Source organism: Heptranchias perlo, chromosome 30 (assembly GCF_035084215.1).
Source record: "Heptranchias perlo isolate sHepPer1 chromosome 30, sHepPer1.hap1, whole genome shotgun sequence".
In the NCBI taxonomy this organism is placed as follows: domain Eukaryota; kingdom Metazoa; phylum Chordata; class Chondrichthyes; order Hexanchiformes; family Hexanchidae; genus Heptranchias; species Heptranchias perlo.
The window spans coordinates 33198154-33217196 of NC_090354.1; the positions used below are offsets into that span (position 1 = coordinate 33198154).

The 19043-nt window shown below is 49.2% G+C and overlaps 1 protein-coding gene across 3 annotated transcripts in view; it reads right to left on the bottom strand.

Annotated features, from left to right (window-relative positions):
* Positions 1 to 19043, bottom strand: part of LOC137300197 (microtubule-associated protein tau-like) — a 179190-nt gene that overhangs the window by 41243 nt on the left and 118904 nt on the right. For all 3 annotated transcript variants that reach the window (XM_067969279.1, XM_067969278.1, XM_067969280.1), the window contains exon 9: positions 1533 to 1816. In XM_067969279.1, coding sequence (XP_067825380.1) covers positions 1533 to 1816 — 284 coding nt within the window. The remainder of the gene's footprint in view (positions 1 to 1532; positions 1817 to 19043) is intronic.

Genomic DNA, 19043 nt, shown 5'->3' on the forward strand with positions numbered 1-19043 from the left:
CCAAGCCTGGATGTTGTCCAGGTCTTGCTGCATGCGGGCTCGGACTGCTTCATTATTTAAGGGGTTGCGAATGGAACTGAACACTGTGCAATCATCAGCGAACATCCCCATTTCTGACCTTATGATGGATGGAAGGTCATTGATGAAGCAGCTGAAGATGGTTGGGCCTAGGACACTGCCCTGAGGAACTCCTGCAGCAATGTCCTGGGGCTGAGGTGATTGGCCTCCAACAACCACTACCATCTTCCTTTGTGCTAGGTATGACTCCAGCCACTGGAGAGTTTTCCCCCTGATTCCCATTGACTTCAATTTTACTAGGGCTCCTTGGTGCCACACTCAGTCAAATGCTGCCTTGATGTCAAGGGCAGTCATTTTCACCTCACCTCTGGAATTCAGCTCTTTTGTCCATGTTTGGACCAAGGCTGTAATGAGGTCTGGAGCCGAGTGGTCCTGGCGGAACCCAAACTGAGCATCGGTGAGCAGGTTATTGGTGAGTAAGTGCCGCCTGATAGCACTGTCGATGACACCTTCCATCACTTTGCTGATGATTGAGAGTAGACAGATGGGGCGGTAATTGGCCCGATTGGATTTGTCCTGCTTTTTGTGGACAGGACATACCTGGGCAATTTTCCACATGGTCGGGTGGATGCCAGTGTTTTGTAGCTGTGCTGTCTCTGATCGGAGCCAAATATCCTGCTCTGGACTGACAGCAGTGGGAGAAATGGGATGTCTCACATACCACTCAGGCACAGGACGCTCGACCTCACCACAATCCTCCATCACTGGTGGGTCCGACTCTCCCTTTAATTAATCTTTTACTTTTCACGTGTTTACAAATGCCCTATTTCCTTTTGCACACGACACTTTCTATATTCCTCATAACCGTCTTTGGTTTTGTTGGCCCTAACTATATCATACACCTCCCTTTTAAGTTCCAGTTTAATTTTAATCTCTTCATTTATCTATGAAACTCTATTTTTTGGTGCACCCCCATTGACACCTGTCTCACATTTGAAGATTTGCCAACTTTCCGACCATTAATTCGGGCCTGGTCGCTATTTCCCACTTGTTTTTCTACTCTCACCTCCATCCACGCCCCCACTCCCCGCCCCCTCCCATTACCCCCCTTCCCTCCCCACCCCTGTACCTGACCTTGTGCAGGCTGCCGTGGCCCGATCCAGAAGCCTCCATCCTCGAGCTGCACAGGGTCTCCTATCGGTTCCCCAGAGCTCACCTGCCGGATTAAAATGAGGCCGCGGCCTCAAAATCGCGGAGGGGGCAAACTCTTCACTGACTGAACCAGCGCACTCCCCCAATCGGTAACACAACAGTCCAAATAGACCCCAGTGATCCAGGAAGTCGTTCTGGCTGCAATCTAACCCCTCGTCCCTTTTCTCTCTCTCCATCTCTAACCCCTTGTCTTGTTCTCAGCCCCAGGATTTGATACTGCTCTCAGTCTCTCTCCACACAGAGGACCAGTTGTAGGGAGTCTGGCCCGGGAGATAATGAGGGGAGAGAGGATGAAGATTTACCTTGCCTCCGCCGGGGGTGTGTTTAATGTTCTCTGTCGATCCGATCTTTGATCTGACGTTCTTCAGATCAGGCATGGGCACAACAGCTGGGGCAGCCCGAGTCTTGGAAGAAGCCGGGGATTTCGGAGGAGTGCGCAAAACAGCCACTTTCTTCATGTCTTTGGTTGCTCCTGCAGGCTGCTGGGAAGGTGTGCGGGAGCGGCTCCCTGGAGTGCCAGGAGTCCCCGGAGTGCCTGGACTGCTGCAACCACTGCCGCTGGCTCCGGCTTTAGCCGGAGAATCACCTGGGAAACAAGACAGGACAAACATGTCGGATAATAATTAATTTTTCCCCTCATCTCCTGAAGATGCTGAGGCTCAGGGTACAGTTCACAGACACTGCCTCTCACTGGGGTACAGTTCTACAGACACTGCCTCTCACTGGGGTACAGTTCGACAGACACTGACTCTCACTGGGGTACAGTTCCACACACACTGACTCTCACTGGGGTACAGTTCTACAGACACTGACTCTCACTGGGGTACAGTTCCACAGACACTGACTCTCACTGGGGTACAGTTCTACAGACACTGACTCTCACTGGGGTACAGTTCCACAGACACTGACTCTCACTGGGGTACAGTTCCACAGACACTGACTCTCTCTGGGGTACAGTTCTACAGACACAGACTCTCACTGGGGTACAGTTCTACAGACACTGACTCTCACTGGGGTACAGTTCTACAGACACTGACTCTCACTGGGGTACAGTTCCACACACACTGACTCTCACTGGGGTACAGTTCTACAGACACTGACTCTCACTGGGGTACAGTTCTACAGACACTGACTCCCTCTGGGGTACAGTTCTACAAACACTGACTCTCACTGGGGTACAGTTCTACAAACACTGACTCTCACTGGGGTACAGTTCTACAGGCACTGACTCTCACTGAGGTACAGTTCTACAAACACTGACTCTCACTGGGGTACAGTTCTACAGACACTGACTCTCACTGGGGTACAGTTCTACAGACACTGACTCTCACTGAGGTACAGTTCTACAGACACTGACTCTCACTGGGGTACAGTTCTACAGACACTGACTCTCACTGAGGTACAGTTCTACAGACACTGACTCTCACTGGGGTACAGTTCTACAGACACTGACTCTCACTGGGGTACAGTTCTACAGACACTGACTCTCACTGGGGTACAGTTCTACAGACACAGACTCTCACTGGGGTACAGTTCTACAGACACTGACTCTCACTGGGGTACAGTTCTACAGCCACTGACTCTCACTGGGGTATAGTTCTGCATCGCCTGTGGAAATGTACCCCAGTGAGTGTCAGTGCTTTCAGATAGGAGAGGAGAATATTGGTGAAGAAACAGAACTTGAAAGATAACCCAGGCCGCATGGAGTGAGATTCCATGGGCAGAGAGTGACCAGGGACAGAGAGTGACCGGGACAGAGAATGACCGGGACAGAGAGTGACCAAGAACAGAGAGTGACCAGGAAAAGAGAGTGACTGGGGACAGAGAGTGACCGGGGACAGAAATTGACCAAGGGCAGAGAGTGACCACAGAGAGTGGATGGTGATTCACGTGGGAACTTGAGAATTTGGTGAGAGTGGGAATTAAGTGCAGAGGGGGAACGAGGTGCTAAATTTAAAAAAATAGAAAAATATCCCAAAAGAGATTAAAAAGTAATTATCTATAAATAAATGAATATAGACTAAGATATGGCAGAGCAGGTTGTGTATCGGGACTGCAATATGTGGGAGTTTGTGGACAGCAAGAATGTCTCGGGCGAACACATCTGCAGTAGATGTCTCCGCCTCTAATCTCTCCGGCTCGGAGTCATTGAGCTGGAGTGTGAGTTGGAGACACTCCGAGACATAAGGGAGGGGGAGGGGGAGGATCCAGTCATCGTGGTCCATGTTGGGACCAACAACACAGGGAAGTGTAGGCAGGAGGTCCTGTCCAGAGAGTACCAGGAGCTAGGAGCTAAATTAAAAAAAGGACCTCAAGGGTTCGAATCTCTGGTTTATTACCCAAGCTGCGGGCAAATTGGCGTCGGGATCAACAGATTAGGGAGGTGAACACGTGGCTGGAGGAGGGGTTCCATTTCATGGGACACTGGCACCAGTACTGGGACAGGAGGGAGCTGGGGCCAGGGTCTGAGCGGAAAGGATAAATAGGGCAGTCACAAGGACTTTAAACTAGTAAATGGGGGAGGTGGGGAAGGGCTTAGGTGGAATAAGTAGTAGAATAATAATTATAAAACAAACAAAAAGGAAGAGAGCAGAGTGAGAGTCAGAAATTCTGCTTTAGGCTCTACAGGTAAAGGGAAAACTAAAAGATGTAAAGTAATTAAATCAGGAGAGAGAAGTAAGAAATGTGAGAGAAAAACAACATTAGAGCAGAAGGACAGGTTCGGGAGTGTGGTCCAAATAAACGTTCTTTATACAAACACAAGGAGTATAAGGAACAAATTGAATGAACTGCAGGCGCAAATTTAACATGGTCGCCATTACTGAGATACGGCTGCCAGACGGTCAGGACTGGGAACTGAATATACCAGGTTATAAGGCCTACAGGAAGGAGAGGGAAACTGGCAGAGGGGGAGGAATAGTCTGAGCGATTAAGGATGAAATTACTTCAATGATAAGAGATGATATATCAAGAGGTGAGCAGGCAGTGGAGACTTTATGGGTAGAATTAAGAAATAGAAAAGGATTTAAGACTGCAGTGGGAGCTGTGTATAGGCCACCGGTGGCAGCTGTGAAGTGGCAGAATGTATAAATGCAGAGATTAGACAAGCATGTAGCAAAGGCAGAGTGGTTTTAATGGGGGTTCTAACTTTCATATTGATTGGGATAAGCAGACAAGCTCGTGTCAGAAAGGTAACGAATTTCTTGAGTGTGTTCAGGACAGCTTTCTGCAACAATATGTCCTAGAACCAACAAGGGGGCAGGGCCATATTAGATTTAATAATGAGTAATGAGCCCGATTCAGTTAACAGCCTAATGGTGCGTGAACATTTATCTAATAGCGATCATAATATAATCCTAAATTTGGGTAAGGCCGACTTCAACGGGATGAGACAGAGACTGTCCACGGTAAACTGGGCAAATCTGTTAGTGGGTAAAACGACAGAAGATCAGTGGGAGGTGTTTAAAAAATAATTTAACATGATACAGAACAATTCATACCCCTGAGGGGCAAGAGCTCTACTTGCTAAAAAGCAAAACCATGGACAACAAAAGAAGTACAGGACAACATAAAACTAAAAGAAAAAGCATACAAAAATACAAAAATAGCACAGATTCTGGTGACTGGGAGAGACACAAAGAACAGCAAAGGGTGACAAATCAGATAGTAAGAGCTACAAAAAGGAAATATGAAAAGAAACTTGGAAGGGATATCAAAATCAACACAAAGATTTTTACAATTATATTAGGATAAAGAGGTGGTCAAGAGCAATGTGAGACCATTAAAAACAATGGTGATCTTGTAAATGAAAATAAGGAAATGGCGGACATGTTAAATAATTACTTTGCCTCAGTATTTACAGTAGAGGGAGAGGATAACATGCCAGACACCCCAAGGAAACTAATTTTGAATCAGGGACGGGGACTCACCATAATTAACGTAAGCAAATTAACAGTAATGAAGAAAATAATGGCACTAAAGAGTGACAAATCCCCAGGACCAGATGGTTTCCATCCCAGGGTTTTAAAGGAAGTAGGTGAGCACATTGCAGAAGCCCTAAGTATAATCTTTCAAAGTTCTCTCAATTCGGGAACTGTTCCTTTAGATTGGAAAATTGCACATATCACTCCGCTATTTAAGAAAGATGAGAGAGGGAAACCAGTTAGCCTAGCATCTGTTGTTGGGAAATTACTAGAGTCTATAATTAAGGATAGAGTGACTGAACACCTTGAAAATTTTCAGCTGATCAGAGAGAGCCAGCATGGATTTGTAAACGGGAGGTCATGCCTGATGAACCTGATTGAATTTTTTGAAGAGGTGACTAAAGTAGTGGATGGTGGAATGTCTATGGATGTTGTTTACATGGACTTCCAGAAGACATTCGATAAAGTCCCTCATAAGAGACCGTTAGCTAAAGTTGAAGCTGATTGAGGGCAAATTATTGACCTGGTTAGGAAATTGGCTGAGTGGCAGGAGACAGAGAGTAGGGATAATGGGCAGGTCCTCAAATTGGCAGGATGTGACTAGTGGAGTCCCACAGGAATCTGTGTTGGGGCCTCAACTATTCACAGTATTTTTTAACGACTTATATGATGGGATAGAGTCACAAATCCAAGTTTGCTGCTGACACTAAGATAGGCAGCATTGTAATCAGTGTAGATGGAAGCATAAAATTACAGAGCGATATTAATAGATTGTGAATGGGCAAAACTATGGAAAATGGATTTCAGTGAAGGCAATTGTGAGGTCACCACTTTGGATCTGAAAAGCATAGATCAGAGTACATTCTAAATGGTGAAAAGCTCGAAACAATGGAGGTTCAAAGAGACTTAGGGATTCATGTACATAGATCATTAAAATGTCATGGACAGGTACAGAAAATAATCAAAAAGACTAATGGAATGCTGGATTTATATCTAGAGGATTACAATACAAGGGGGCAGTCGTTAAGCTACAGCTAAACAAAGCCCCGGTTAGACCGCACCTGGAGTACTGTGTTCAGTTCTGGGCACCGCACCATAGGAAGGATATATTTGCCTTGGAGGGAGTGCAGCGTAGGTTTACTAGAATGATACCTGGACTCCAAGGGTTTAATTACAAGGAGAGATTACACAAACTAGGGTTGTATTCCCTGGACTTTAGAAGATTAAGGGGTGATTTGATCGAAGTTTTCAAGATATTAAGAGGAACTGATAGGGTAGATAGAGAGAAACTATTTCCGCTGGTTGGGGAGTCTAGGACTAGGGGAAATAGCCCAATAATTAGAGCCAGGACTTTCAGGAGTGAAGTGAAGAAACACTTCTACACGCAAAGGGTGATAGAAGTTTGGAACTCTGATCCACAAACGACAGTTGATGCTAGCTCAATTGTTAATTTCAAATCTGAGATAGATAGATTTTTGTTAACCAAAGGTATTAAGGGATATGGGGCGAAGGAGGGTATATGGAGTTAGGTCACAGGTCAACCATGATCTCGTTGAATGAGAGAACAGGCTCAAGGGGCGAAATGGCCTCCTCCTGTTCCTATGACCAGGGACAGAGGCGGTGACTCTAGGGGTCAGTGTGTGATATTAAAGGAGGCGGTGACCCTAGGGGTCAGTGTGTGATATTAAAGGAGACAGTGACTCTCGGGGTCAGTGTGTGATATTAAAGGAGACGGTGACCCTAGGGGTCAGTGTGTGATATTAAAGGAGACCGTGACCCTAGGGGTCAGTGTGTGATATTAAAGGAGACGGTGACTCTCGGGGTCAGTGTGTGATATTAAAGGAGACGGTGACCCTAGGGGTCAGTGTGTGATATTAAAGGAGATGGTGACTCTCGGGGTCAGTGTGTGATATTAAAGGAGACGGTGACCCAAGGGGTCAGTGTGTGATATTAAAGGAGGCGGTGACCCTAGGGGTCAGTGTGTGATATTAAAGGAGGCGGTGACCCTAGGGGTCAGTGTGTGATATTAAAGGAGGCGGTGACTCGAGGGGTCAGTGTGTGATATTAAAGGAGGCGGTGACTCTAGGGATCAGTGTGTGATATTAAAGGAGGCGGTGACTCTAGGGATCAGTGTGTGATATTAAAGGAGGCGGTGACTCGAGGGGTCAGTGTGTGATATGAAAGGAGGCGGTGACTCTAGGGGTCAGTGTGATATTAAAGGAGACGGTTACTCTAGGGGTCAGAGTGTGATATTAAAGGAGGCGGTGACTCTAGGGGTCAGTGTGATATTAAAGGAGGCGGTGACCCTAGGTGTCAGTGTGTGATATTAAAGGAGACGGTGACTCTAGGGGTCAGTGTGTGATATTAAAGGAGACGGTGACCCTAGGGGTCAGTGTGTGATATTAAAGGAGTCGGTGACCCGAGGGGTCAGTGTGTGATATTAAAGGAGGCGGTGACCCTAGGGGTCAGAGTGTGATATTAAAGGAGACGGTGACTCTAGGGGTCAGTGTGTGATATTAAAGGAGGCGGTGACTCTAGGGCTCAGAGTGTGATATTAAAGGAGGCGGTGACCCTAGGGGTAAGAGTGTGATATTAAAGGAGACGGTGACCCTAGGGGTCAGTGTGTGATATTAAAGGAGACGGTGACCCTAGGGGTCAGTGTGATATTAAAGGAGGCGGTGACTCTAGGGGTCAGAGTGTGATATTAAAGGAGACGGTGACTCTAGGGGTCAGTGTGATATTAAAGGAGGCGGTGACTCTAGGGGTCAGTGTGTGATATTAAAGGAGACGGTGACCCTAGGGGTCAGTGTGATATTAAAGGAGGCGGTGACTCTAGGGGTCAGTGTGTGATATTAAAGGAGGCGGTGACTCTAGGGGTCAGAGTGTGATATTAAAGGTGGCGGTGAACCTAGGGGTCAGAGTGTGATATTAAAGGAGACGGTGACTCTCGGGGTCAGTGTGTGATATTAAAGGAGACGGTGACCCTAGGGGTCAGAGTGTGATATTAAAGGAGGCGGTGACCCTAGGGGTCAGTGTGTGATATTAAAGGAGACGGTGACTCTAGGGGTCAGTGTGTGATATTAAAGGAGACGGTGACCCTAGGGGTCAGTGTGATATTAAAGGAGACGGTGACCCTAGGGGTCAGTGTGTGATATTAAAGGTGGCGGTGAACCTAGGGGTCAGAGTGTGATATTAAAGGAGACGGTGACTCTCGGGGTCAGTGTGTGATATTAAAGGAGACGGTGACCCTAGGGGTCAGTGTGTGATATTAAAGGAGGCGGTGACTCTAGGGGTCAGTGTGATATTAAAGGAGACGGTGACCCTAGGGGTCAGAGTGTGATATTAAAGGAGACGGTGACTCTAGGGGTCAGTGTGTGATATTAAAGGAGACGGTGACCCAATGGGTCAGTGTGTGATATTAAAGGAGACGGTGACCCTAGGGGTCAGTGTGTGATATTAAAGGAGGCGGTGACTCTAGGGGTCAGTGTGATATTAAAGGAGACGGTGACCCTAGGGGTCAGAGTGTGATATTAAAGGAGACGGTGACTCTAGGGGTCAGTGTGTGATATTAAAGGAGACGGTGACCCAAGGGGTCAGTGTGTGATATTAAAGGAGACGGTGACCCTAGGGGTCAGTGTGTGATATTAAAGGAGTCGGTGACCCTAGGGGTCAGTGTGTGATATTAAAGGAGGCGGTGACCCTAGGGGTCAGTGTGTGATATTAAAGGAGGCGGTGACTCTAGGGCTCAGAGTGTGATATTAAAGGAGGCGGTGACCCTAGGGGTCAGAGTGTGATATTAAAGGAGACGGTGACCCTAGGGGTCAGTGTGTGATATTAAAGGAGACGGTGACCCTAGGGGTCAGTGTGATATTAAAGGAGGCGGTGACTCTAGGGGTCAGAGTGTGATATTAAAGGAGACGGTGACTCTAGGGGTCAGTGTGATATTAAAGGAGGCGGTGACTCTAGGGGTCAGTGTGTGATATTAAAGGAGACGGTGACCCTAGGGGTCAGTGTGATATTAAAGGAGGCGGTGACTCTAGGGGTCAGTGTGTGATATTAAAGGAGGCGGTGACTCTAGGGGTCAGAGTGTGATATTAAAGGTGGCGGTGAACCTAGGGGTCAGAGTGTGATATTAAAGGAGACGGTGACTCTCGGGGTCAGTGTGTGATATTAAAGGAGACGGTGACCCTAGGGGTCAGAGTGTGATATTAAAGGAGGCGGTGACCCTAGGGGTCAGTGTGTGATATTAAAGGAGACGGTGACTCTAGGGGTCAGTGTGTGATATTAAAGGAGACGGTGACCCTAGGGGTCAGTGTGATATTAAAGGAGACGGTGACCCTAGGGGTCAGTGTGTGATATTAAAGGTGGCGGTGAACCTAGGGGTCAGAGTGTGATATTAAAGGAGACGGTGACTCTCGGGGTCAGTGTGTGATATTAAAGGAGACGGTGACCCTAGGGGTCAGTGTGTGATATTAAAGGAGGCGGTGACTCGAGGGGTCAGTGTGATATTAAAGGAGACGGTGACCCTCGGGGTCAGAGTGTGATATTAAAGGAGACGGTGACTCTAGGGGTCAGTGTGTGATATTAAAGGAGACGGTGACCCAAGGGGTCAGTGTGTGATATTAAAGGAGACGGTGACCCTAGGGGTCATTGTGTGATATTAAAGGAGACGGTGACCCTAGGGGTCAGTGTGATATTAAAGGAGACGGTGACTCTATGGGTCAGTGTGCGATATTAAAGGAGGCGGTGACTCTAGGGGTCAGAGTGTGATATTAAAGGAGACGGTGACTCTAGGGGTCAGTGTGTGATATTAAAGGAGACGGTGACTCTAGGGGTCAGTGTGTGATATTAAAGGAGACGGTGACTCTAGGGGTCAGTGTGTGATATTAAAGGAGACGGTGACTCTAGGGGTCAGTGTGTGATATTAAAGGAGACGGTGACTCTAGGGGTCAGTGTGTGATATTAAAGGAGACGGTGACTCTAGGGGTCAGTGTGTGATATTAAAGGAGACGGTGACCCTAGGGGTCAGAGTGTGATATTAAAGGAGACGGTGACTCTAGGGGTCAGAGTGTGATATTAAAGGAGACGGTGACCCTAGGGGTCAGTGTGTGATATTAAAGGAGGCGGTGACCCTAGGGGTCAGTGTGTGATATTAAAGGAGACGGTGACTCTAGGGGTCAGTGTGTGATATTAAAGGAGACGGTGACTCTAGGGGTCAGTGTGATATTAAAGGAGACGGTGACCCTAGGGGTCAGAGTGTGATATTAAAGGAGACGGTGACTCTAGGGGTCAGTGTGTGATATTAAAGGAGACGGTGACTCTAGGGGTCAGTGTGTGATATTAAAGGAGACGGTGACTCTAGGGGTCAGTGTGTGATATTAAAGGAGACGGTGACTCTAGGGGTCAGTGTGTGATATTAAAGGAGGCGGTGACCCTAGGGGTCAGTGTGATATTAAAGGAGACGGTGACTCTAGGGGTCAGTGTGTGATATTAAAGGAGACGGTGAATCTAGGGGTCAGTGTGATATTAAAGGAAACGGTGACCCTAGGGGTCAGTGTGATATTAAAGGAGGCGGTGACTCCAGGGGTCAGTGTGATATTAAAGGAGACGGTGACCCGAGGGGTCAGTGTGTGATATTAAAGGAGACGGTGACCCTAGGGGTCAGTGTGATATTAAAGGAGACGGTGACCCTAGGGGTCAGTGTGATATTAAAGGAGACGGTGACTCTAGGGGTCAGTGTGTGATATTAAAGGAGACGGTGACCCTAGGGGTCAGAGTGTGATATTAAAGGAGACGGTGACCCTAGGGGTCAGTGTGATATTAAAGGAGACGGTGACCCTAGGGGTCAGTGTGATATTAAAGGAGACGGTGACTCTAGGGGTCAGTGTGATATTAAAGGAGATGGTGACTCTAGGGGTCAGTGTGTGATATTAAAGGAGACGGTGACCCTAGGGGTCAGTGTGATATTAAAGGAGACGGTGACTCTAGGGGTCAGTGTGATATTAAAGGAGGCGGTGACCCTAGGGGTCAGTGTGTGATATTAAAGGAGACGGTGACCCTAGGGGTCAGTGTGTGATATTAAAGGAGGCGGTGACCCTAGGGGTCAGTGTGTGATATTAAAGGAGACGGTGACTCTAGGGGTCAGTGTGTGATATTAAAGGAGACGGTTACTCTCGGGGTCAGTGTGTGATATTAAAGGAGACGGTGACTCTCGGGGTCAGTGTGTGATATTAAAGGAGACGGTGACTCTAGGGGTCAGTGTGATATTAAAGGAGACGGTGACTCTAGGGGTCAGAGTGTGATATTAAAGGAGACGGTGACCCTAGGGGTCAGTGTGTGATATTAAAGGAGGCGGTGACCCTAGGGGTCAGTGTGTGATATTAAAGGAGATGGTGACCCTAGGGGTCAGTGTGTGATATTAAAGGAGACGGTGACTCGAGGGGTCAGTGTGTGATATTAAAGGAGACGGTGACCCTAGGGGTCAGTGTGTGATATTAAAGGAGATGGTGACTCTCGGGGTCAGTGTGTGATATTAAAGGAGACGGTGACTCTAGGGGTCAGTGTGTGATATTAAAGGAGACGGTGACTCTAGGGGTCAGTGTGTGATATTAAAGGAGACGGTGACTCTAGGGGTCAGTGTGTGATATTAAAGGAGACGGTGACTCTAGGGGTCAGTGTGTGATATTAAAGGAGACGGTGACCCTAGGGGTTAGTGTGATATTAAAGGAGACGGTGACCCTAGGGGTCAGTGTGATATTAAAGGAGACGGTGACCCTAGGGGTCAGTGTGATATTAAAGGAGACGGTGACTCTAGGGGTCAGTGTGTGATGTTAAAGGAGACGGTGACCCTAGGGGTCAGTGTGATATTAAAGGAGACGGTGACTCTAGGGGTCAGTGTGATATTAAAGGAGACGGTGACTCTAGGGGTCAGTGTGTGATATTAAAGGAGGCAGTGACCCTCGGGGTCAGTGTGTGATATTAAAGGAGACGGTGACCCTAGGGGTCAGTGTGTGATATTAAAGGAGACGGTGACCCTAGGGGTCAGTGTGTGATATTAAAGGAGACGGTGACTCTAGGGGTCAGTGTGATATTAAAGGAGACGGTGACTCGAGGGGTCAGAGTGTGATATTAAAGGAGGCGGTGACTCTAGGGGTCAGTGTGTGATATTAAAGGAGACGGTGACCCTAGGGGTTAGTGTGATATTAAAGGAGACGGTGACTCTAGGGGTCAGTGTGATGTTAAAGGAGACGGTGACCCTAGGGGTCAGTGTGTGATATTAAAGGAGACGGTGACCCTCGGGGTCAGTGTGTGATATTAAAGGAGACGGTGACCCTAGGGGTCAGTGTGTGATATTAAAGGAGACGGTGACTCTAGGGGTCAGTGTGTGATATTAAAGGAGACGGTGACCCTAGGGGTCAGTGTGATATTAAAGGAGACGGTGACTCTAGGGGTCAGTGTGTGATATTAAAGGAGGCGGTGACCCTAGGGGTCAGTGTGATATTAAAGGAGACGGTGACCCTAGGGGTCAGTGTGATATTAAAGGAGACGGTGACCCTAGGGGTCAGTGTGTGATATTAAAGGAGGCGGTGACTCTAGGGGTCAGTGTGATATTAAAGGAGACGGTGACCCTAGGGGTCAGTGTGATATTAAAGGAGGCGGTGACCCTAGGGGTCAGTGTGTGATATTAAAGGAGACGGTGACCCTAGGGGTCAGTGTGTGATATTAAAGGAGGCGGTGACCCTAGGGGTCAGTGTGTGATATTAAAGGAGACGGTGACCCTAGGGGTCAGTGTGATATTAAAGGAGGCGGTGACCCTAGGGGTCAGTGTGTGATATTAAAGGAGACGGTGACCCTAGGGGTCAGTGTGATATTAAAGGAGACGGTGACCCTAGGGGTCAGTGTGATATTAAAGGAGACGGTGACCCTAGGGGTCAGTGTGATATTAAAGGAGGCGGTGACCCTAGGGGTCAGTGTGTGATATTAAAGGAGACGGTGACCCTAGGGGTCAGTGTGTGATATTAAAGGGGACGGTGACCCTAGGGGTCAGTGTGTGATATTAAAGGGGACGGTGAGCTGCGTGGCATCGACAGAAACTCTCTCACCTCTTCCTGACTTCCTCTGCTCCATTTTCGCTGCTCAGGAAAAGAAATCAAGATTTTAGGAAAAAAACTTTTGAACCGATTGGGGGAACAGACTGAGGGAACAGACTGAGGGAAACAGAGTGAGGGAAACAGAGTGAGGGGATCAGAGTGAGAGGATCAGAGTGAGGGGAACAGAGTGAGGGGATCAGAGTGAGGGAGAACAGACTGTGGGAACAGAGTGAGGGGAACAAACTGAGGGAGAACAGACTGTGGGAACAGAGTGAGGGGAACAGAGTGAGGGAAACAGACTGAGGGAACAGACTGAGGGAAAACAGACTGAGGGAACAAACTGAGGGAAACAGACTGAGGGAAACAGAGTGAGCGGAACAGAGTGAGAGGATCAGAGTGAGGGGAACAGAGTGAGGGGATCAGAGTGAGGGAAACAGACTGAGGGAACAGACTGAGGGAAAACAGACTGAGGGAACAGACTGAGGGAAACAGAGTGAGCGGAACAGAGTGAGGGGATCAGAGTGAGGGGATCAGAGTGAGGGAAACAGAGTGAGGGAAACAGAATGAAGGGATCAGAGTGAGGGGAACAGACTGTGGGAACAGAGTGAGGGGAACAGAGTGAGGGAAACAGAGTGAGGGAAACAGAATGAAGGGATCAGAGTGAGGGAGAACAGACTGTGGGAACAGAGTGAGGGGAACAGAGTGATGGGAACAAACTGAGGGAGAACAGAGTGAGCAGAACAGAGTGAGGGGATCAGAGTGAGGGGATCAGAGTGAGGGAGAACAGACTGTGGGAACAGAGTGAGGGGAACAGAGTGAGGGAAAACAGACTGAGGGAACAAACTGAGGGAAACAGACTGAGGGAAACAGAGTGAGCGGAACAGAGTGAGGGGATCAGAGTGAGGGAAACAGACTGAGGGAACAGACTGAGGGAAAACAGACTGAGGGAACAAACTGAGGGAATACAGACTGAGGGAACAAACTGAGGGAAACAGACTGAGGGAAACAGAGTGAGGGAAACAGAGTGAGGGGAACAGAGTGAGGGGAACAGAGTGAGGGGATCAGAGTGAGGGGAACAGACTGAGGGAAACAGAGTGAGGGAAACAGAGTGAGGGAACAGACTGAGGGAACAAACTGAGGGAAACAGAGTGAGGGAAACAGAGTGAGGGAAACAGAGTGAGGGAAACAGAGTGCGGGAAACAGATTGAGGGAAACAGAGTGAGGGGAACAGACTGAGGGAAAACAGACTGAGGAAAACAGACTGAGGAGAACAGAGTGAGGGGAACAGACTGAGGGAAACAGAGTGAGGGGAACAGAGTGAGGGAACAGACTGAGGGAACAAACTGAGGGAAACAGAGTGAGGGAAACAGATTGAGGGAAACAGAGTGAGGGGAACAGACTGAGGGAACAAACTGAGGGAAACAGAGTGAGGGAAACAGAGTGAGGAAAACAGATTGAGGGAAGCAGAGTGAGGGAAACAGAGTGAGGGAACAAACTGAGGGAAACAGAGTGAGGGAAACAGAGTGAGGGAAACAGAGTGAGTGGAACAAACTGAGGGAAACAGAGTGAGTGGAACAGTCTGAGGGAACAAACTGAGGGAAACAGAGTGAGGGAAACAGAGTGAGGGAAACAGACTGAGGGAAAACAGACTTAGGGAACAAACTGAGGGGAACAGAGTGAGGGGAACAAAGTGAGGGGAACAGACTGAGGGAAAACAGACTGAGGAGAACAGAGTGAGGGAAAACAGAGTGAGGGAAAACAGAGTGAGGGAAACAGACTGTGGGAACAGACTGAGGGAAACAGACTGAGGGAACAGAGTGAGGGGAACAGACTGAGGGAACAAACTGAGGGAAACAGAGTGAGGGAAACAGAGTGAGGGGAACAGACTGAGGGAACAAACTGAGGGAAACAGAGTGAGGGAAACAGAGTGAGGGAAACAGAGTGAGGGAAACAGAGTGAGTGGAACAGAGTGAGGGGAACAGACTGAGGGAGAACAGACTGTGGGAACAGACTGAGGGAACAAACTGAGGGAAACAGAGTGAGGGAAACAGAATGAGGGAACAGACTGAGGGAGAACAGAGTGAGGGAACAAACTGAGGGAAACAGAGTGAGGAAAACAGAGTGAGGGAAAACAGACTGAGGGAAAACAGACTGAGGGAACAGACTGAGGGAAAACAGACTGAGGGAACAAACTGAGGGAAACAGAGTGAGGGAAACAGAGTGAGGGAAACAGAGTGAGGGGAACAGACTGAGGGAGAACAGACTGTGGGAACAGACTGAGGGAAACAGAGTGAGGGGAACAGAGTGAGGGGAACAGACTGTGGGAACAGAGTGAGGGAAACAGAGTGAGGGGAACAGAGTGAGGGGAACAGACTGTGGGAACAGACTGAGGGAACAGAGTGAGGGGAACAGAGTGAGGGGAACAAACTGAGGGAACAAACTGAGGGAGAACAGACTGTGGGAACAGAGTGAGGGGAACAGAGTGAGGGGAACAGAGTGAGGGAACAAACTGAGGGAACAGAGTGAGGGGAACAGACTGAGGGAACAGAGTGAGGGGAACAGAGTGAGAGAAACAGAGTGAGGGGAACAGACTGTGGGAACAGAGTGAGGGGAACAGACTGAGGGAACAGAGTGAGGGGAACAGAGTGAGAGAAACAGAGTGAGGGGAACAGACTGTGGGAACAGACTGAGGGAACAGAGTGAGGGGAACAGAGTGAGGGGAACAGACTGAGGGAGAACAGACTGTGGGAACAGACTGAGGGAAACAGAGTGAGGGGAACAGAGTCAGGGGAACAGACTGTGGGAACAGAGTGAGGGAAACAGAGTGAGGGGAACAGACTGTGGGAACAGACTGAGGGAACAGAGTGAGGGGAACAGAGTGAGGGGAACAAACTGAGGGAACAAACTGAGGGAGAACAGACTGTGGGAACAGAGTGAGGGGAACAGAGTGAGGGGAACAGAGTGAGGGAACAGACTGAGGGAAAACAGACTGAGGGGAACAAACTGAGGGAAACAGAGTGAGGGAAACAGAGTGAGGGAAACAGAGTGAGGGGAACAGACTGAGGGAGAACAGACTGTGGGAACAGACTGAGGGAAACAGAGTGAGGGGAACAGAGTGAGGGGAACAGAGTGAGGGGAACAGAGTGAGAGAAACAGAGTGAGGGGAACAGACTGTGGGAACAGAGTGAGGGGAACAGAGTGAGGGGAACAGAGTGAGGGGAACAGACTGTGGGAACAGAGTGAGGGGAACTGACTGAGGGAACAAACTGATGGAGAACAGACTGTGGGAACAGACTGTGGGAACAGAGTGAGGGAAACAGAGTGAGGGGAACAGAGTGAGGGGAACAGAGTGAGGGAAACAGAGTGAGGGGAACAGAGTGAGGGGAACAGACTGCGGGGACAGAGTGAGGGGAACAGAGTGAGGGGAACAGACTGTGGGAACAGAGTGAGGGAAACAGAATGAGGGGAACAGAGTGAGGGGAACAGACTGCGGGGACAGAGTGAGGGGAACAGAGTGAGGGAGAACAGATTGAGGGAACAAACTGAGGGAACAGAGTGAGGGCAACAGACTGAGGGAAACAGGCTGAGGGAACAAACTGAGGAGAACAGACTGAGGGAACAAACTGAGGGAACAGACTGAGGGAAACAGGCTGAGGGAAACAGGCTGAGGGAAACAGGCTGAGGGAGAATAGACTGAGAGAACAGACTGATGGGAACAGACTGATGGGAATAGAGTGAGGGAACAGAGTGAGGGAGAACAGACTGTGGGGACAGAGTGAGGGGAACAGAGTGAGGGAGAACAGACTGAGGGAACAAACTGAGGGAAACAGAGTGAGGGAAACAGAGTGAGGGAAACAGAGTGAGGGAAACAGAGTGAGTGGAACAGAGTGAGGGGAACAGACTGAGGGAGAACAGACTGTGGGAACAGAATGAGGGAACAGACTGAGGGAGAACAGAGTGAGGGAACAAACTGAGGGAAACAGAGTGAGGAAAACAGAGTGAGGGAAAACAGACTGAGGGAAAACAGACTGAGGGAACAGACTGAGGGAAAACAGACTGAGGGAACAAACTGAGGGAAACAGAGTGAGGGAAACAGAGTGAGGGAAACAGAGTGAGGGGAACAGACTGAGGGAGAACAGACTGTGGGAACAGACTGAGGGAAACAGAGTGAGGGGAACAGAGTGAGGGGAACAGACTGTGGGAACAGAGTGAGGGAAACAGAGTGAGGGGAACAGAGTGAGGGGAACAGACTGTGGGAACAGACTGAGGGAACAGAGTGAGGGGAACAGAGTGAGGGGAACAAACTGAGGGAACAAACTGAGGGAGAACAGACTGTGGGAACAGAGTGAGGGGAACAGAGTGAGAGAAACAGAGTGAGGGGAACAGACTGTGGGAACAGAGTGAGGGAGAACAGACTGTGGGAACAGAGTGAGGGGAACAGACTGAGGGAACAGAGTGAGGGGAACAGAGTGAGAGAAACAGAGTGAGGGGAACAGACTGTGGGAACAGAGTGAGGGGAACAGACTGTGGGAACAGAGTGAGGGGAACTGACTGAGGGAACAAACTGATGGAGAACAGACTGTGGGAACAGACTGTGGGAACAGAGTGAGGGAAACAGAGTGAGGGGAACAGAGTGAGGGGAACAGAGTGAGGGGAACAGACTGCGGGGACAGAGTGAGGGGAACAGAGTGAGGGGAACAGACTGTGGGAACAGAGTGAGGGAAACAGAATGAGGGGAACAGAGTGAGGGGAACAGACTGCGGGGACAGAGTGAGGGGAACAGAGTGAGGGAGAACAGATTGAGGGAACAAACTGAGGGAACAGAGTGAGGGCAACAGACTGAGGGAAACAGGCTGAGGGAACAAACTGAGGAGAACAGACTGAGGGAACAAACTGAGGGAACAGACTGAGGGAAACAGGCTGAGGGAAACAGGCTGAGGGAAACAGGCTGAGGGAGAATAGACTGAGAGAACAGACTGATGGGAACAGACTGATGGGAATAGAGTGAGGGAACAGAGTGAGGGAGAACAGACTGTGGGGACAGAGTGAGGGGAACAGAGTGAGGGAGAACAGACTGAGGGAACAAACTGAGGGAACAGAGTGAGGGGAACAGACTGAGGGAAACAGGCTGAGGGAACAAACTGAGGAGAACAGACTGAGGGAACAAACTGAGGGAACAGGCTGAGGGAAACAGGCTGAGGGAAACAGGCTGAGGGAGAATAGACTGAGAGAACAGACTGATGGGAATAGAGTGAGGGAAACAGACTGAGGGAAACAGACTGATGGGAATAGAGTGAGGGAACAGAGGGCCGGAGGGAGGGGAGTGTTATTTCCTTCCCCGATCTCCTCCCTCTCTCACGTCCCCTCCCCTCCCTCGTGTCCCACTCCCCTCCCTCATGCCCCACTCTCCTTCCTCCAGTTCCCCACCCTTACCGATGTGTGAACCTAGACACTGGGCATTGAGGTAATATTCCTCATGTTGGCATCAATTCCGAGCCTGAAATCCAGTGACTATGTGAAGTAAATCATCGCACTTGCTCCCTCATCGAAACCCAATGGATGTGTTTGAATGTAATTGGACACCTGCTCGAAAGTATGAGCTGTAATTTCTCCCTGTTTGCCGTTGCAACTGGTGGATAATTGTTTCTTCTCCGTTCCTTCACCCGAGCCCCGCCCTCCCATTGATCAGAGATAGTCCATGAGGCTAGGCGTTCATTTTGGGCCAATGACTCTGCGCTCGTCGGTCACACGGGCACTTTGGAAGCCGGCGGTGTGGAGGATCATGGGAACAGTTACACAC